This window comes from Ipomoea triloba, chromosome 14, assembly GCF_003576645.1.
Source record: "Ipomoea triloba cultivar NCNSP0323 chromosome 14, ASM357664v1".
Taxonomy (NCBI): Eukaryota; Viridiplantae; Streptophyta; class Magnoliopsida; order Solanales; family Convolvulaceae; genus Ipomoea; species Ipomoea triloba.
Genome location: NC_044929.1, coordinates 20,610,822 through 20,631,853, shown reverse-complemented (window position 1 = coordinate 20,631,853; position 21,032 = coordinate 20,610,822). Strand labels below are relative to the sequence as shown.

Here is a 21,032-nt window from a genome sequence, read left to right as displayed (position 1 = left end):
ACCAACTACTCATCCAGTCTCAATTTGTTTCTCATGTATGTTTACTATCATGGATCAAATTAACTCTTTTCTCATTGCTTATTTTCTTTAGTAATTTTTAATTTTTTTTTAATGTTTAATAGCACTTATAATGTAGTTTCTAAATATATAAATTTTATATACTAATACTAAACTTAATATTATAAAAATTGAATTAAAAATAACTTCAGTCAACCCTCGTTAACTGAACTAAACAAATAAAATAGGACAAAATGAGTATTAATATATTATTATGAGAGCCAATTTTCTCCCATTTGATAAGTAAACAGATTTAATAAGTTTCTCAATATTTCTCATATTTCAATTCTCACCCTTTTTAAAAACCAAATAGATCGAATAAATTAAGTAAAAATATTCCGAGACAAAGCTTCAACAATAAAAATGAGAGGACTTTTAAATTACTCCCGACAACTGGATAAAGAAATGGCCTCCCTAATTAATAAATAGACAAAACAAGAAAAATAGTTATATTTTTACCTTTAAAACTTGATTTTATTTATGAACAGTCTCTAATACTAAGAATATTATTTAATAGCGATTCATGCCATACTTCGTAGTTGGATGCATGTTCTTTATGTTATTAGGTCAAATCTTATTCTCTAGACAAAAACTAATTATGTTTTGTGAACTGATATAATACATAGCAGGGATTTAAAATATAAAGAAAATGAAGTATTATAACATTTCAGAAACAACCATGCATGCAATATAGACTTCCGATCCATTGCTATATATGTCATTTGAATAATTTGAATTATTTATTTTTCATCTTAGACCAATTGGTGATTTAAACTTTGGGGGGGGGGGGGGGTGATTTACAGCTTTTATGTATTGCAGTCTTGCAGAGGAATGCATGGAATTTAGTTGAGATTCGTTGTGTGACAGCCCTCGGGAAGGGCTCCCGCCGCACTCGAGAATGTGTGTCATTTTTACATTTTTTGTTTACGACGCGCGTTTTCTATTTTAATTTTCATTGATTTGATTGGTTCATTTAAATTTGATTAACGATTTAGATCTCACCGTATGTTTGCATCTGAGAGATTCTTAGCAAACTAGTCTAAGCTGTCTATAGCTGATCAACTAGCTCAAAGTCTCAACTAAGAATGACAATATGTCATAATTTCCACTAAGAGTCAAAATTAGAATTGGGTGGTTACCAAACTAACCTCAACCAACTTGATTAGGATTTTCTTACCATTTTTCATTTTAATATATTGGAAGAAATGTAATTTTGGTCATTTCTGTTAATGCTTATATTAGTCGTTTTTATCTCTAACTATTATGAGTAAGTAAATATTATCATTAATTATTTCAAATCATTGTGATTTTAGTCCTTTTGCTAACACAAATAAAATTATATTAATGACTAAAAATTTATATTAATGTAATATTATCTTATTCGATCCAATCTGTCAATGGAGAAATCTTTATATATATATATATATATATATATATATAACACATTATAGTGAATTAATTTAACAACTGAATATGATTATTATTATTATTTTACAATAAAGACCAAAAATTTGTCATCAACTGACATGACAATACAAAGATATATTTTATTTGTAACATTAGGTGAGATCGACAAATTAATAAAAAAAAATTATTTGCCACGTTAATAAAAAATTTTAATTAAAAAAGAATACTTGATGTACTCTCAAAACTTTACTCTTAATTTTTACTCTCTGTTCAAATTTAATTAAAAAAAAAGAAGAAAAAAGAATGGATAAACATCATGACCCCTACTAAATTGAGCAATCAAAGCATACTAAATCATAAAAAATATAAAATAGAGTTACAGGAAGAATTACTCTTAACAAAATTTGGCATGGTAACTTTATCCATTCAATTATTAAAAGGAAAGGATAAAGATTCGTCCAGTGTCCACATCAGCGCCTAATTTTCTGATTCGGAGCCGGGTCCCACAAACACCTATATAAAGGCCAGATCAGATGAGCTAAAGTCGTCTTGTCCATGCAACTATCTGCGACTCTTCTCCCCGTAATCACAGCTCCATTTCCCAGAATTTGCAGAAAAAGCTCTGTAACTCCGGCGACTAGCAGGATCGGAGCAAAGGGACTAAGAACAATGACGGTGGGCTGCGTTTACAAGGACCCAAACGCTCCGGTGGAGGAGCGAGTGAAAGACCTTCTGTCCAGGATGACTCTCCAGGAGAAAATCGGTCAAATGGCTCAGATTGAACGCCTGGTTGCCACTCCCTCCGCCATCACTCATCGTTTCATAGGTACACAACAATGCCCTTTTAGCTATCTTGGCTATGTTAGATATAAAATATAGTCTAATATTATAGAATAAATCTCCGAGAAACTAGTGGAAGTATAAGTCGGGTTGGGTTGATCCCCAGCCATCCGTTTTGTCCCACACTTAACTCAGAATTTTAGAGTGTGTACTTTTCTAGCCCTATATAGTTGTGCATCACATCAATACAGGCAAATAAAAAGACTAATGTCCAGTCCAACTAATTATTTAATGAGCCCTAGTCCACTTACACCAGACCACAATATATAAGGGGAAAAAATCTTACAGGCTACTCTATTTTTTAAAATCTGGATAATTTTAATTTGGAGTGAATTTGTAGGGAGTTTGTTGAGCGGAGGAGGGAGTAATCCGTCCAAGTATGCGGCGTCGGAGGAATGGGCGGACATGATTGATGGGTTCCAGAAGGCGGCGCTGGAGACCCGCCTGGGCATTCCCATGCTCTATGGGGTTGATGCAGTACATGGGAATAATAATGTGTATGGCGCCACCATTTTCCCCCACAATATTGGACTTGGAGCTACAAGGTATGTTGAAATATTGACAAAATTCGACCAATCACCCTAAAGTAGTCTTGTTCCGGTGGCGGTGCAGGGTTCGGATTTTACTGAAATCAAGATCATTGAGAGACCTTGACAGATTAAGATTCCTAGTGTAAAGACAAGAGGTGGGAACTTGGGACTGACGTCTCAAATTTACCTCCTCTAGTTACTCTTGGATAGATATTTTAAGGGCTTAAGATGGAAACCTAATGTATGAACAAAAAATTGAAACAAGTTTTATGCCTTATTATTTTATTTGAGTGACTAGGAAAACTGCAACTACTATTCAAATGTATGTATTGGTAAACCTAGTCTTGTCACCTTAGGTTGTGCATAGCTGACCAAGTCAAACCAAGAGGTCAATACGCCACTCTTATGAATAGTCGAACTTGTAACTTTGTAGTTACTAAGTAAACATACTAACTTGGCTTGGGTTGTCCTGGATTGATGCTTTATTGATGATATGAAATGTGCTTTTTTGCAGGGATGAAGATTTAGTGAGAAGGATAGGGGTAGCAACAGCTCTTGAAGTCAGGGCTAGTGGAGCTCAGTTTGCTTTTGCTCCTTGTGTAGCAGTAAGTAGCAAGAATTATATTCATTTTAATTCCCAAATCTGCTCATTATCCCTTCTTGGAAACTGAAGAAGTTAAGATTCAGTTTGATGAATAATATATAGAGTTGTCATATAAATCAAAGATTCATCATATCATGATGTGGTTAATGCAAGGCCTTCTTGAATCTTGATTGACAGATTATGTTGCTGTAGATAGACAGATCACATTTTCTCTTCAATTTTCATTTCCATTTCGGGTTATGAAGGCGCCGTAGAGTTCATGAATTCCCATGTTTTTGTGTGATAACAGGTTAGTAGAGACCCTAGATGGGGAAGATGCTATGAGAGTTACAGTGAAGACACCGAAGTTGTAAGGAAATTGAGCTCTCTTGTTACAGGTTTGCAAGGCCAGGTGCCCGAGGGACACCCGAATCGCTACCCTTTTGTTGATGGAAGGTAGAAAAAGCCATTGATCTTTTATTGCTGTTGTATTTATGTGGTCTGTTAATGATCAGCTTATTATAATGTTTACCTTATCTGAGTATCCAGAAACAAAGTTGTTGGTTGTGCCAAGCATTTCGTGGGCGATGGGGGGACTGATAAAGGCAAAAACGAAGGAAATGCCATAACGTCATATGACGATTTAATGAATGTTCACTTGGCACCATATCTGGACTGCTTATCTCAGGGAGTTTGTACTGTCATGGCATCCTATTCCAGCTGGAATGGAAGGAAAATGCACTCTGACCATCACTTTCTGACCGAGATTCTGAAACATAAACTGGGATTTAAGGTAGATTTGTAGCTCCGATCCGGCCTATTTTGATTGGCATAGACACAATAAATATGCTAAACTGTGTGAAATACCCTGCAGGGCTTTCTGATAACAGATTGGGAAGCGGTCGATAGGCTTAGTGACCCTTATGGCTCAAATTACCGCGAATGCATCTTGTCTGCAATCAATGCCGGGATAGATATGGTAGAGATGATGAGATTGAGCTTTGTCCTTACAAAACCTAATTAGGGCGTCTCGTAATGCTGATCGATTTGAATGCTGCTTGCAGGTTATGGTGCCTTTTAGGTTCGAGTTATATCTGGATGAGCTGCTGTGTTTAGCACAGTCGGGGGAGATACCAATGGCCAGGATTGACGACGCTGTTGAAAGGATCTTGAGGGTCAAGTTCATCTCGGGAATATTTGAGCATCCATTTGCAGATAGATCTTTACTAGAAGTGGTTGGCTGCAAGGTATTCCCAGATATTGCCATCTTTTCCCTAGAATTTTGCAATTCTTATTCTCTGCTACTTCAAAATCTGGATAATGTTATGAAATGGAACATTCTAAGTCTGACTATGTTGTTGCAGGAACATAGAGAGCTGGCGCGGGAAGCTGTCCGAAAATCCTTGGTTCTGTTGAAGAACGGGAAGAATCCCGAGAAACCATTTCTTCCATTAGACAAGAATGCCAAGAAGATCCTTGTTGCAGGAACTCATGGTGATGATCTTGGTTACCAATGTGGTGGCTGGACTTCTACTTGGGAGGGATCCAGTGGCAGAATCACAATTGGTGAATATTTCTTCTATTATACCTTGTTATAATCTAAGATTGGGCTAAGTTCACTTAACTGGGCTATAATACACATGAGTCAGTCAATCCACACTAAAACACTGAATCCAATCAATTAGCTAGTCTGACTCATGACCTTATAAACTCATATGTTTCTCTTTTATTTTTCGATGTGTGACTCTTAATAGCTAAACCGAGATGAATTTTTTCCCATAGGGAGAACCATTTTGGATGCAATCAAAGAAGTCATGGGAGAGGGCACAGAAATAGTGTTTGAGCCAAATCCTACACCAGAAACCTTTGATGGACAGGATTTCGCTTTCGCCATTGTGGCTGTTGGAGAACCGCCTTATGTTGAAACCGGGGGCGACAATCCACACCTCACGATTCCACTAAACGGGCCAGAGATCGCGAGCTTGGTTGCAGACAGGGCTCCCACAGTGATGATTCTGATCTCAGGAAGGCCAATGGTTATAGAGCCACAGGTCCTGGATAAGGTAGAGTCCCTGGTTGCTGCTTGGCTGCCTGGAAGTGAAGGAAATGGGATAACTGATGTTCTGTTTGGAGACTATCCATTCCAAGGCAAATTGCCTATGACTTGGTTTAGAACAGTTGATCAACTGCCTGTCCATGCTCAAGAGAATCCCATTGACCCATTGTTTCCTTTCGGGTTCGGGCTGATAGCCTAACCAGGAAAAAAAGATGAGATTCCCGAAAATGTTACATTATCCTCTTATTGTTTCAGTTGGGAGTAATTTCTAACTGCATTATTTTCTTGATTCAAATTGCAGAAGCCAACTTAAAGATTCTGTATTCTCATCAGTTTGTACTGAAACATTACCAATTTTTACATTAATGTCAAAGTAAGATTGTTTGTTTGTCTTTTGATTCTTGCAAAGATATGAGAGGTTGGATCCTCTGATAAGTGAAGAAACAATGGACCTGTCAGCCCATGCAAAGACTGAAACTTTATTCCAAGAATTTTCAAAGCCCATGACTCTTAACTCACTTTTCTTTCACATATCAAAAACTCGCAATCACTACTCAAAAGTATGTTTTAAATGAAATTGTTTTGTGACTCTAGTCTTTTCCTCTAGTCAACAAAAGATCACAAAGAGGTAAACCAACTTACATGATGACTAGTTCAAACCAAAAAGGTCAATAAACAACTCATACAATGTGATTTTGTGGATGGTTATCAAACTAATTAAGTGTCCTACCAACATTGCTTAGAAATATAAAATATACGAAAAATTCGCAATCACTACTCGAAGGTTTATTTTAGGTGAAGTATGTTTTGCAACTCTAGAGATAAACCAACTTAATTTATGACTAGTTCAAACCAAAAAAGTCAATAGATAACTTATACGATGTAATTTTGTGGTTATCAAATTACCCTGGCTTAGAAATATAAAATGGGAAAAAGTAGGAGAAGAGTGAGCCGGGTGACAAGTGTCAGGACGTGAGTGGCTGTGGAGAGGATGGAAATTGAAATAAAAATTCACCAAAAGTCACAAATTTCATTGGAGGTGCAAGTTGCAGTAATGGTTGTGGTGGCTGAGTAGTGGTGTCATTTGATGTAACAAAGCCTGAGCTAGCAACTTAAAGCTGTCACGCTGACGTCACCACAAGATGATTTATTTGGAATAAAATTTAATATTAAATGTATAATGACATGAAAAAAAGACAAAAGCTATCAAATAATCTCTATATGTGATAGAAAATTTTCTAGCTCGAGCTAGAGTATAAAAGCATAGAACTAAATGTGACTTATCCATAAAAAATTATAACATTTTAACTAAAAAGCGTGAGATAGTTTCACATAAAATTTATTCTATGCATAATAGTGTTTGGTCCAGATGTATTTACGGGAAAGTCCGCTGTCACTATCAGAAAGTACTGATAAACTAGTATAAGTTGCTCATACGTGAATGCATGTGTGCCTCCATATGCATTTATGGTGTTATAGTGACAATGCACATTAGGTTTCTGCTGAGCTATGTATATTTTTTGTATGGTAAACTTATTCCTTTATATATTCTCAACATAATTATCTGATATGTAAATTCCATTAATGATTAGTTCGTATTTTACAAGATTCCGTGTTTGACTCACATGAAATGTTCTCAACAACACGAGCGTCACAACACGAACTACCGACGACCTGAATCATTATCTTTCATCCTTCTTTCTTACTATCTATATATGTGTTCAATCACATAAAAGATGTTATCTGTAGTCCGATCAAAATAAAACATGAAAAGAAGATTGAAATTAGAATTGGCACCATAGGAACGGCATCAAAGCATAGTAACAACACAACATGAGTACAAGTTGTGACATGTGGTGCTGCCTGATGGAGTAAAAAAATTAAAGTTAATGTTGTTTGTCTCCACGGACAGGGCCAAATGGCAAAGGCTACATACACAGTGCTCAACTTTTGGGGTCCATTCATTATTAAATTTTATATTAAAGTTGGTTGGCACACTATCTTAAGATCGCAAAACAATCATTTTGGGTTTGATCACTGATGTGTCGACGGGGTTTGTGCACATGAGAATGGTTTAGGCAGCAGTCCCACCATGATTGACTAATGAGTCCTGGGGCTAGGGGGAATTCACAATTCAGGATGAATTTTAATTCGCGAATTCTTAACAATTTTACATATACAATAATAATCGTGGAAAAAAAATTTAGCTAGGTGCTTTCTTAAATGCAAAATAACAAAAAGTCACATCAATGTCTTCATAAATAAATAATTATATTTTATAAAAATAAATAAACAATTTAAAATCAGAGCTAAAAATATTTTTGATTGGAGAGAAAAATTAAAATATTTCAAAACACGATAAAAAATATTCATAACAAAATATGAAACATAATTAATTAGATAAAATAATTTGAATATAAAACACATTATAAATCACACATCTTCTAAATTGATATGATATTTATAAATATTTTTTTTTTCTTTTAGCTAGATTAATTTCGAGTTTTTTTGGAGTAATTTGAATACAATGACGCATAATAAAAATTTCTAGATTACATGGATTAAAGGATCCATAAAAAAATATCTTTTTAAATATTTTTAATAAGGAAATCATTAAATACATTTCGTACAAATTAATTAATCAAATTAATTAACTTTTTCAATTCATAACTCATTATAAAAGCTCACAAAATTACACATGAATGTAATTAAGGGTAAAATGTATAAAGGTGTAATGAATAGGTATTGATCCCTTGACCCTTAAAATAATAAGTATATAGCCTACCAACTACCAACTTATAAACTATTCCATCTTTAGTTGAAGTGTATGCATGTTACTTATACATATATCTATATCATACATATATATAGGGTGGTCCATCCAAACAAGGGTCCTGTGCAAGGGTTCAACCTATACTTGTCCAGGTCAGGCCCTTCTCTCAAATAGTGGCTACGATATTAAAAAAAAAAGTGGCTTATTTGGTTCTAAAGGGACCAAAACAGCCACTCAATAATAATTGAATACTAATAAATTTATGTCACAAATAATTGAGGGACTAAATGTACTATTTTACTTTAATTAGTATTGGTAAGGACTAAAAGTACTATTTTCCTTTAAAGTAGTATCTGTCTTAAATATATGTATTTTTTCAACCTGTGAAGCACAAAGAGTCAACACCGACTAAGGCTCGATCTCATGACCCAAATGGAAAAATCACTACATGCCATCTAAGCACAAGATGCTTGGCACATACATTACTTTAGAGTATGTGTGAGAGACTTTTTCAATTGAAATACAAGTTATAATGAGTTGGTCATAATGTAGGGAAATCATATATTTTAATGTATAAAATCTAGGGATTGAGAATCTTACTTTGTAATCTTAATGTAATCACTAATAAATACTTTTTTTTTATGAGTAGGATCTTGTGTTCATTGACAAAGGTGGCATGAGAAAGATCTCATAAAGAAGAAAAAGATTGCACCTCAAGAAAAAAAGGGAAGAAAGGGTTGGCAGTGGGGAAAGGGTTGGGGTTTTGGGGGTTAAGAATATGATGCTTCTCATTAGTGGAATTCATACTCACCTTCTACTAAGGAAACATTTGAAGTTTTCATCCATAAATGTACTTCAGCTTATCAATTTCATCAGAAGTTCAATTATACTAGTTTAATCTCACCGTCGAGTTAAATAATGTTTGTAGGGCTGTTAACGAATCGAACATAAACGAACGGAGGCTGTTCGTGTTCGTTTGTTAAGGAATTTGGGGTGTTCGTGTTCGTGTTCGTTTGTTAAGGTTTTTGAAAATCCTGTTCGTGTTCGTTTGTTAAGCGTTCGTTAGTGTTCGTTAACGTTCGCGAACATGTTCACGAACGTGTTCGTTAACGTTAACAAACACGTTCACAAACATGTTCATTTACGTTCATGAACGTTCGTGAACACTTAATAACCAAACACCTGCACATGTTCATGAACACAATTTGTTCGCGAACAATAAATAATCTGCATTCACATTTTCACGAACAATTATATATATATATATATATATATATATATATAAACATGTTCGCGAACATTAATTAACAAACACTAAACGAGCTTGTTCGCCAACACTACTAAACGAACACAAACGAGCTTGTTCACGAACACTACTAAACGAAAACAAATGAGCTTGTTCGCGAACACTTAGCAAACGAGCTTACCACTGTTCAGACTCTGTTCGTTTATTAATCGAGCTCTAAATTTTGTTTGTTAATGTTCGTTTACCTTAATAAACGAACATAAACGAATGCTTACCGAGCTCGAACACGAGTAGTTTGTCGAAAACTCTGTTCGCTAACAGCCCTAAATGTTTGGGAGTATCTGATTCACGGAATGTGAGATTACCTTAGATAATATAATTACCTCTTGAAAGGTGATGTATGTGAGATTTTGAAAATATAAGATTATCTTGTATATTATTTAGGGATAAACTACAAATAAGTCATCGTACTATTTGGGAACAAGCAATTAGGCCATCGAACTTGAATATATAACTCCAAATAAGCCACCGAACTCGGAGAAACAAAGCAATTAAATCACTGAAACCGAAAAAAGCTAAGAGAGCAATTAACTCATTTTTAAAATTTCCAACGACAATTTCTGTCACCGGTTGCCATATCCGACGAGGGCGACCATTTCTGGTCGCCTTCTCCAAGCACTGGCGACGACCGACGACCCCGGTCGTCGGTGCTGGAAATTGTCGCCGAAAATTTTAAAAATAAGTTAATTGCTCTTTTTTCCGGTTTTAGTGGCTTAATTGCTTTATTTTTCTGAGTTCGGTGGCTTATTTGGGGGTTATTCGAGTTCGATGACCTAATTGCTTGTTCCCAAATAGCACGATGGCTTATTTGTAGTTTATCCCTATTATTTAAGGACTAGTTAATAAGGACAAAATTAGAATATTTCAAGACAATTTTAGATTAACTAAGAAAGTAGAGGTAATCACGTTTACTTGAAACATTCCGATCACATAGTAATATAACATTAGCAGATAATCTCATAACTTGAACTAAACAAGGTAATATAATACTACTAACTTACATTACCTATGTAATCTTATATTGCCTTAACTAAATGCTCCCTTAATGTATAATCAACGACAAAATATGATACCTATGAACATTGTATAAATAGTATAAGTTTTGTCAGCTTGAAACATGTTTGATATTGTGTCAATGAGTTAGATTTAAACAATAATATACAATTTTGTATAATTGAGAGTTTGGTGGTGTGGAGGTGCAGGAAAGGAGTGGTTTGTGACGAGGCCAATTTGTACTAAAGCATCAAATTGCTTCTCCCCCATTGCCATTGGTTCAAAGACAAGTACTTCCAACAAGTTGCTTAATAATAAAGTGAAAAAGGGTGTTGTTGGCTAAAGTGGAAGACTTGTACCGGAATTCCAAACAGTAATATATATCCTCCAAAAGTAGTGCCAATAAATATACTGCTTTCCTTACCATCATTAACACTCACAACTCAATCATTCAATTCCCTTGCTAATTTTGTTGCTAGCTCCATCAATTACTTGCTTGTTTTGATCTTAGGTGTGACAATGTTCCATAACTTTTGACTGTGATATCGTGTTAGTTGTGTGTTACTTTATAAACTCCACGTCGGTTAAAGTGTGTATTATGAAGGAATTATACTTACGTTTCGTGATCAGCTAAACAACTAGTATTCGGATCTAAGTAAAATTGCACCTGCAATCGCTACACTGCACTAGGTAAACCACGTATTGTGATCCTAGCTGGCAAAAAATAACATGGAGGTAAAGTAACTTATCCCATTGCTGATCGGCTCAAACCAAGAAGGTTAATTGTGGTTGTAGTCAACAACATAACTTGGCTTAGCGTTGCCCAGTTGCCCCCAAAGCTAGCATTTAGATCTAAGCGAAATTGCATAGGTTGTCTACCCGTTTGACGGTGGATATGGCCAAGGGCAAGCCGATAGATGACAGTGTCTTTGTGAGGTTACAGATTCAATTCTTAGCGTTTCGCATACCGCGATGCTTATGATGGGGTGTTATCAAGGTTGATGTTGTTGAATCTAGTGAATGCCATAAAAATTCCTGATCTAAGAGGGCTTGGTGAATATACAAAAAGAGTAAAGGATAGTGACAGGCAAATTGTGGGTGGCTCTTTAGCCCTGAACCAGTTAATTATATCATTTGCAAAAAGCTTTGTTGAGAACCATAAGGTGCCCACTAACATTACATCCAATAGTGTCTTCTCAAAGTACACAAAAACAGTACCCCCCCAGTGAGATGTTTCATTTTCAATATGGCATTTCCATATGGTCTGCACTTCCTACAAACAAACACATCCTTACTGAAGACTAAACCAAAAGGCAACAAAACAACATATTCACAGGGCAAATAGGAAAGTGACAGTAAAAAAACAAAAAAACAAATAACAAAAGCAGAAGACTAAGATGGTTGTAAACTTCATAAAACCATTTCTTGTTCAATTCAGCTCTGGTTTTCTAGCAGAAATCCCATTTCAAGCAAAAGGGTATTGCTGTGCAGCTGACTGTATTGGGAAAGCCATAGTTTGAGACCCAAAGATGGATTCGTGAATCGTTTGAGGCCCAAACGCATACGCGAACAAATTCCCAGGCGACGCTGAGCTGAATCCACTTATAGCCATCCCAATGTTTCCCTGATGATTCCACGAAAAGGGCCTTTTGTGCACACCAGAATCAGGCTGCTGCTGTGGCTGGGATAGCGCCACGCCTGCCTGATCCGGGGAATCATCGCAGCGCTTCTTGGTGTCGGGTGAAGCCATCTGGTGCTCATCAATGCTCACTGTGGTTATGTCATGAATGCTAGCTCTTCTCTTGTCCTTCCCTCCTGAATTCTGCCTGATGAAGAACTTCTGGGCATGGCTGGCTACTTGTGTTGGGGTTCTTGTAATCACGAAATTTCGCGAAATGTTCCTCCAATCCCCTTTCCCATGCTTCTTTAGCCCCATCAGAAACAACCTGCCACAACAAAATCATTCAAAAACCTTGTGATCAATTCCATGACTGCAGATCTGCATCAGATCAGTACTAAACCACATCATAAACAACAATACCTAAAACCTAGTATTCAGATGCATTTCCTCTAGTATCTTACATTCAAAACTATTACTCCTTGTCAACTTATACACAAGTTTAATGAATGTGACATATTATTTGATTATAACTAGGTTGTTCAATGTACATACATAAATGTTAGTCCAAAAGGTTGGCAACCCCAGCCAAATTAGTCAGCTATGGACAACCTAGATTGATTTACCTCCTTGAGGTCCGGGCCACTACTCGTTACTCAATACACACCCTCGAGCGGATTTACCTATTGGCCTTTTTTGTTTGAGGCCGTCAGCTGACAATCTAGACTGATTTACCTCCTTGAGGTCCGGACCATTGCTCGTTACTCAATACACACCCTTGGATGGATTTACCTATTGGCCTTCTTCGTTTGAGGCCGTTAGCTGACAATCTAGACTGATTTGCCTTGAGTTCCGGGCCACAGCTCGTTACTCAATACGTACCCTTTGGGCAGTGACCGTGGGTTTCCGCACCACTCAAATGTTAGTCCAAAAGACATGATCAAGAATTGCTATCAAAAGTTAAAGGAAGGAACTTTAATGTCTGTTTATAACTCACTTGTGTTCTTCTTCAGTCCATGGAACACCCTTCTTCCGTTCATGCTCCGGGGCCCGGTTCGCCGGCGGTCTCTTCCCTCCTCCGGCGACAAAAGCCGGGCGGTGGGCACCACCCCATTCCAATGTAAAAGGTGAAGAAGTGGTATAATCAGGAATGGGAATCAAATCCATGAGACCAGCCTCTATGCTGGTAACATCATCTTCCAATTCCTTGTACTGCCGGATAACATCCCCCACCGTCTTTCCGGGCACCATCTCCGCCACCCTCTCCCACCGGTCCGGCGTGTCCTTGTCGTACAAAGCAAGAGCCTTCTCAAACGCCTTGTTCTCTGCCGGACTCCATTTTGTTCCTTCATGAAACCAGCTTGAGCTTGACAGATAAGATGAATCCGGTGACAGAATCCCCATCTCCCACTTCATCAAGAAAAAAGAAAAAAAAAAAAAACCCAAATTTCACAGATTAACAAAAAAAGAAGAAAGAATCAGAGATTTTCCATTGTTGATAGCAGTGAAGAAAGAGAGATGGAGGTTCCACAATGGCAATATCAGTGTTTAATCAAGAAGCATTTGGAGAGGAGAATCAGAATATTTTACCCATTTCTTTCTTTTTCTTTTTAATTCTATCCACCCCCTTCAATGAGGAATCTAAAAAAGACCACCTTTTCCAAATCAAATAAAAAAAATCTTGAAAACAACTGATTACAGAATCCAAATACAAGAAATTTACACTAAGATTTGTTTGAAACGACCAAAATCCCAGAATTAAAAAAGGATAAACCACCCCCCCCCCAAACAAAAAAATAGAACTTTCCAGAATTTTGTAACAGAAGACAGCTGAAACAAAACTGTGAGTTTCTGAGAAGCTTGAGGCTGGGGTTTTGTAGAGAGAAAAGTGGGAAAGTTTGCTACAATTACTACCTTTTCCCCCTTGATGTATGATAAAAAGAAAAACAAAAGGCCAGAAAGCAAGAAGAAAAAGATGGCCAGATTGGGAGCAATAAAGAAAGCAGAGAGCTCCAAGCAATGAATCTCTGGAATTATTATTCACTTTCTGTGAAGAAAAATCTTTGGAGAGAGACAGGGAGGGAGCTGTAAAACAGAGGGCTGGGCTGAAGATGGTGGTGACTGGTGAGTTGTGATTGGTTGAGAATGGAGTTTTGGTGAATGGTGATACTACAAACTGATAGCAAAAAAGTTCACTTATTATATTACTCACTCATTGTAGTCTTTCTATTTTATTTTATTTTCTAATTAAAAAACAAATAATAATTATAATAAAATTTAAACAAGTCCCATTTATTTATTTTATTTTGTTTTGTTTGTTTTGGTTGTATTTGTTTAAGGAGAAGTATGAGTTGGCGGCTATGATAGGATTTTTTGGTGACGAGAAAACTTGCAACTGGTACCTGATAAGATACATTGAGTAAATTAAATCTCGTTTATGTGTAATAATTCATAAATTACACTGGTGTGATGGGCTTGACCGAGAGAATGTTGACAATAATTGAACACATGATTTTAAATACGAAAATCATATTCCAATCACTCGATCAAGTACCTCTTTCGTGGCACAAGTATCCAATTTCATTTGTATTGATGGTCTTCTCTAAATACAAGCTATATCCACAATACTAATCTATAATCAAAATCCATATAATTATGTAAGTAGGGGCTAATATTATTACACCAATCATATTAAAGCAGTGGGAGTATATTTTAATATTTGTAAGACTCAAAAGACAAAAATGATTAATACAATGAAATATGTATATATTGAGTCTGAATTAGAGGTAGCTAGGGTGGACCCCAATGCCACAAAACAAATGACCATTAGTCAATGGGGGCTTAAGTGTTTTTGCTACACCACTAAGTGTGTTTTGTAGTATTTGAGACTATTTATGTTAGTGACATTTGTGTAATTAGCAATATAATAATAATGGGATTCTATTCCATGACTCATGTTGCTGTCAACGGGCTATAGTCCCCTACCAATCATCGTGAACACATCATGATTAATTTGGTCAATCTGCCCCTAATTATGATTAGCCTTTGACTTGTTTTCTTAATAAGGTTTTAAAGTAGCTAACCACTCATCATTACACTTTATTCCCCCTCCCCCCAAAGTTTGTGGCCATTCACCATATTTTTAAATCTTTATTTCATTTCATAACATGAATATTTGAAGTTGGCAAAAACTTGTGTGAGATTATCTCACGGGTCTCAAATCCGTGAAACGGTTAGATATTTAATTAATGAGGTCAAAGGTCCGATTCATTAAATAAAAATCTGATCCGTCACACGGGTTGAGACCCGTGAGAAGGTCTCACGCAAGTGTTACACTTTGAAGTTATGTTATTGTTACATTGATTATATATTGATTTGTTAATCAATATAATAAAGTTTATAGGTAAAAAAAAAAAAAGTAAAAAAACAAAATTAAAATTAGCCTATTAATCTTCTCCCAAAATGTGCCCATGCCCCGAATTTGATCCCTAGTCTCTTTTCCCAAACTTCACCTTTGTAACCAATTGAGTTGCTCGTGCGAGCTTAAAATGAGATTTGAACCCCTAATCACATAGTTAATAATTAAAGTTTCTTCCAACTAAGTCACATCAACTTCCTTAAATTAGCCTATTGATCTTGTTAGGGAGACTGGTGGAGGAAGTAAGTGAAATGTGTCCCAACTGGCCTATAAGCATTACAAAAGAGTTGTCCAAGATTGCTAGATTGAGCGCGCGACACGGGCAATTTTAATTAACCTTTGTATAGGTTGGGTGCTAGATAGCGCTTTACGTACTAATATAATAAAAAGTCAGGTTCTTCTGCTGATCGAAGAAAAACAAAGGTTTTTCCGTATTATTAACCCAAACCTGATGACTTGCATCTCACCATTATAAATAAAAATTATGAAATTATTTTAAGTTGATTGATCAGTTGAGCTGTGCTCAGGATAGTTTTGAATTTTATTGGATGATAGTTGGCAAACTTGATTCTCTAATGTCTAATCCACACAGTCCAACATCTAGAAGCCCAAAACCCAAAATTCAAAGCCCATTTGCAGGGACCAAATAAACTCTAGCCTTAATAACCGACCCATTAGCGAGCTTAAACCCGGGGGTCACCGGAAACCCAACGACGAGCCCCATCCCCATTCTCCCGCCGATTCCATTCGAACACTTGGCCACGCTCTCCATGTACTGCGAGTGAAACTTGGATCCTCGAATCGCCTCGAAATGGCTAGGCGGCGGGTCGAGCGAGAACGCCAGCAAATGCAGCAGCCACACGGCCTTGGCCACCCACAAGAACTCGCCGTAGAACTGCGTCCTGGGGTGTTTTCCGGCCAGCACGTGGCGGCGCTGCTCCATGTCGCCGAACAGAGACTCCTCCATCTTGGGGTGCACCATCGTGAGGAATTTCTTGAGGCAGAAGTTCCCGAAACTGCAGGTGGGCAGAATCCCCAGAAGCTCGACCGGGTCTAGGGCTTTCAGGTCGCGGTATTGGGCGAAGCAGTCGCGGCGGTGCTGCTCCGGGTGGAGGAGCGAGGCGTAGCGGCTGTCCATGTAGAATGTCTCGTTGTCGAAGCCTTGGAACATCTTGCAGTTCACGTAGGATTCCAGCGCGAATTTTGCGTGGTTGATTCCGATTACTGAGTCCGCCGCCGTGGCGACGGCGGCGGTGGAATGACCGGCTTCGATGGATCTCACGGCGGCCGCGATGTCCCAGTGGGCTGAGCGCATCAGTGAGAGGAGTGAGGCCGTGAAGGATTTTGAAGCTTGTTTTACTAAGCTCATTGCCGCTTCGAAAAGCTCCGGCGCCGGCGACATCGTCACTGTCATAGGCGAATTTATCTTTAGTACGTGAAATGACAAAAATGCCCCTAAAGAAATATTAATTATTATGAAAAATTGTGTGAGACGGGTCCAATTTTTAATTAATGTGATCAGAGATCCTACTCATTAATTAAGAATTGAACCCATCTCACAAATTGAGATCAGTGAAACAAGAGTTTTTTGCATTTTTAGTCCCACGACTATAGTGGCACTTGCAGAATTGGTCCACGACTTTCAAACTTAGCAATTTTGGTCAATGACTATTGTTTTTGTTGCAAAAATGGTCCTTCCGGTGCCGGTAAATAAAAACCGGCGAATTTTCCAGCAATTTTTTGCCGGAAAGAAAAAATAGTTTGACATATTTTCCATCAATTTCTCGCCGGAAAAAAATTTCCCCTTTCAAGTAGAATTAAAATTGACATTTCTAAAAAATTTATTTAGTTTACTTTTTATTCAAAATTGACATTTCTAAAAAATTTCCCTTTCTAGGTAGATGTTACTACTGGGCAAAATTATTCAAATATTATTTTTACTTTTTAGTTTAAATTTAATCTTAATAATATTATTTTTTGTTGATCTTGAATTTGTATTAATAGTTTTGAATTTGTACTTAATTGGCTAAAAAGTAAATATAATTTAAATTTAAACGAAAAAGTAAAAATAATTTTGAATTTGTATTTAATTTTACTAAGATTAACTTGGCTACGTATGCTTTTAGAAATGAATTAGTTTACCAAAATAAAAAATAATTAAATTGACTACGTATGTTTTTAGAAATGAATTTGTTTTAACTTAAATTAATTGTTTAGAAATGTCAATTTTAATCTAACTTGAAAGTGGAATTTTTTTTCGGCGAGAAATTGACGAAAAATATGTCGATTTTTTTTTCCGGCGAAAAATTGCCGAAAAATCCGCCGGTTTTTGTTTTCCGGCGCCGGAAGGACCATTTTTGCAACAAAAACAATAGTCATGGACCAAAATTACAAAGTTTGAAAATCGTGGACCAATCCTACAAGTGTCACTATAGTCGTGGGACTAAAAATGCAAAAAACTCGTGAAACAATCTCACACAAGTATTATTTTTATTAAATGTGGAAGAGTTGTACCTTGTGCTTGAGTGGTGCAATTGACTTTTCGTTTTGACTTGCCCTTCTTTCCGTTGTTGCTATAAGACGACGCCGTTTTGAACTTGTCCTTTAAATTAACGATCTCCGCTTCTTTCGCTTTCAGTTTTCTCCTCATATCATCCACCGCCGCCTCGTACGGCGCCACCACTTCCCTCAAAGTCGCCGCCCCGACTCTCCACCTCCCTCTTCCCCCGCCGCCGCCGCCGATACTCCTCCAAAACCTCTCCCTCAGCACCGCAAGCCGCCGCAGCTCCGACACCACCGCCATGTCCGCCACGCTCATCTTCTCCGGATCCCAAGGGCAGTGTGCCTCCTGGAGGCTAACGTACGCGCCCTTCATCGCCAACACCGCGTCGAACACTTCCCCCATTATCATCTCCATCTCGATCACTCTCTCCGCCCTCGGCTCCCCGCTCTCGCCTTCCCATACGCTCATCAGATCTTCATGATCTTGCTCCTCTCCCATCTCCTTCTCCTCCTCCGACTCATCGCCGCCCCGGCTCACGGAGATGTCGTCGATCTGGAACGGCTGCAGCAAGCAAGAGCCAGTGAATCTCTGTATCAGATGAGAGAAATTCGAGACCTTGTTCGCCATTTTCTTTATGCCTCTGAAATTTTTCAAACAAAAGCCAACTCAAATTCTCCGGAAACCAGCAATTACTACTCGAAATTGTATACAGGTAAATCTCGCTTTTGATTATTATTTTGTCAAATAATCATAACTCATGAAATAAAACTAATCAATTTAGTATCTGTAACACGATCTTCGGAGTTGCTAACTTGTTATGAACTAATAACCTAATGTTTACTATGATTGTTAAAGAGGTGCATGCTTTGTATTAATACATATATTTGAATTTGTTTTATTTGATCTGGTATGTTTATCGGTCTGACATATAAAATGAAATGGAGGGAGTAATATTATATTAAACCTGTAGTGAGGGTTGTGGGATCTCATGGAGATATTGGTTTGCTTGTGAAGTGCAGGATGATCTGTATAGAAAGGGATGGAGGAGTATGGCTTCTGCACTTCTATGTCCTCCTGCTGGCTCCTTGCATTATTTATTCTCTTCCTCCTGTTAAGTACATATATAATTAGTCAATTATATTTTCACCATTTACTCCAACCTTCTAATTACTTTTTAACTATTAATTAGGAAGTCTATTTGTTTAAGGTAGGGAAACAACATTAATTAACAAGTTTATAAAAAGGATGAAATATGTTAGAGCTACATGCCAATTAAGTGCCATGCATGTGCTACTGGGTAGTTGTTAGCACTTAGCATGTAACATCTTGTGAGCTAGTCATGTTAGTTGATATATGGGTTCTTCACTTCTTCCTCTAATTAAGATGCCTCGAGTTTAATTTTTACCCCATTTGATATATTGCTATTTGGATTGTATCAACTACGGTAAACACTTGTCCCTATAGAACCTAATACATAATTAAGTATATAATAGCTGGTAATTGTTTTCTATACAAGAGACACCAATACTGATTGACACCTTATAAATTTCCCTTTTAAGTTATATATTGATTTTTTTCCTTAATAGCATTGTGTGGTATCTATAGTAGTTCTCAAATTTCAAATAGGATTGCATTTCTGCCTTCGCCACTTATGGAAACTATTAGAAGGGTGAAGGCTAAAAATGCAATCTTATTTAAAATTTGAGGACTAAGTAAGGCTAGTACATTTGCCAAAAAAAAAAAAAAAAGAAAAAAAAAGTAAGGCTAGTACAGTGACTAAAAATACAATCCTCTTGTTTAAAACGTAAAGGACATAAATAGGGGAATGGACAAAAAAACGAAATGAATTATTAAAAAAATTACTGTTCAATCATAATTTAGCGTGACTATATATATATATATATATATATATATATATATATATTAGTGACAAGGGAAACCCATTGTTACACTATTCGATGGTGTGCATGCAGTACTGGATATATCATGCAAAACAGTATGTGATGGGCTCAACCGAAAAAAGTATTAGTAAGCTAGAATCAAATTTGTGATCATTTAAGTACGAAAATTATACTTCATCCACTTGGCCACCCATTCCGGGACTATTCTTCCCATATTTCAATTTAAAAAAAAAAAAAAAAAAACAGAGAGAGAAGAAGAATAAGTGCGGGCAATATGATAAAAGCAACATAACCTAGCTGGATCTTACATTTCTTGACCTCTCAGCTGCTCGAAATGATCGAAGCAAAATGTTTGGCAATTGGTTTTGATCGAAGATGTGATTGCTCTTTACAATGTTTGTACGAGTGTCTGAAGAAAGCTAGAGAGAGAGAGGGATGCAAATTGGAATTAGGCAAGGTATGGACATAACCTGTCTCTGATCTAAAACCCTAGTCAGTATTTATAGATTTTTTTTTTCAAGCTCTAAGGCCAACTAGCTGTGGTGGGGGGCCTCAAACTTTAATTTCTTCATCAATTTTATTACCCATTTTTATCTAAATTATTAATCCATTTACCATAATATATCATTATGCCAATAGGAAAAAAGCAAATTTTTAATTTTCAATTATTGATGACTTGTTAATTCGGTGATTAATTTTTATCCGATTCTTTACTATTACATGAATACAAATTTCATCCTTAGTTGTTCAACATTATTACTAAATTTGGTCTCTCGGTCGTTGCCAAAATGGTTCGTTGGCACACGGACCTATTAACATGAAACTCCGACGAAAGACTAATTAATTTGGTAAAGATTGGAGGATCATTATATTTCAGCAACAATGTAAAAACATGAAGTGATATTTGTGTATGGTTGATAGCAAGGAGCTAAATTAACGTACTATTCGCTAATAATCAAAATATCAAATAACCACTTTTTTTTTTTTTTTTCAAACTAACGTTTGAAACATGTAGCTTTCATATCATTATTTTGCTTACCAAACTAA

The 21,032-nt window shown here is 36.7% G+C and overlaps 3 protein-coding genes across 3 annotated transcripts; 1 reads left to right on the top strand and 2 right to left on the bottom strand.

Annotated features, from left to right (window-relative positions):
* Positions 1-2,062: 2,062 nt before the first annotated feature.
* Positions 2,063-5,843, top strand: LOC116004756 (beta-glucosidase BoGH3B-like). The gene is made up of 9 exons (XM_031244919.1): positions 2,063-2,290; positions 2,645-2,849; positions 3,349-3,439; positions 3,728-3,873; positions 3,967-4,210; positions 4,292-4,396; positions 4,482-4,664; positions 4,782-4,983; positions 5,200-5,843. The coding sequence occupies exons 1-9, from the start codon at positions 2,134-2,136 to the stop codon at positions 5,670-5,672; spliced, it is 1,806 nt and encodes a 601-aa protein (XP_031100779.1). The 5' UTR covers positions 2,063-2,133; the 3' UTR covers positions 5,673-5,843.
* Positions 5,844-11,637: 5,794 nt separating this feature from the next.
* Positions 11,638-14,324, bottom strand: LOC116005244 (transcription factor DIVARICATA-like). The gene is made up of 2 exons (XM_031245508.1): positions 13,161-14,324; positions 11,638-12,491 (listed from the first exon to the last, which is right to left on the bottom strand). The coding sequence occupies exons 1-2, from the start codon at positions 13,577-13,579 to the stop codon at positions 12,011-12,013; spliced, it is 900 nt and encodes a 299-aa protein (XP_031101368.1). The 5' UTR covers positions 13,580-14,324; the 3' UTR covers positions 11,638-12,010.
* A 1,694-nt stretch (positions 14,325-16,018) lies between these two features.
* Positions 16,019-20,445, bottom strand: LOC116003594 (protein GRAVITROPIC IN THE LIGHT 1-like). Its single transcript, XM_031243492.1, has 4 exons — positions 20,294-20,445; positions 19,049-19,192; positions 18,096-18,724; positions 16,019-16,988 (listed from the first exon to the last, which is right to left on the bottom strand). Coding segments are annotated over exons 1-4 (1,560 nt in total). The 5' UTR covers positions 20,296-20,445; the 3' UTR covers positions 16,019-16,203.
* Positions 20,446-21,032: the final 587 nt, after the last annotated feature.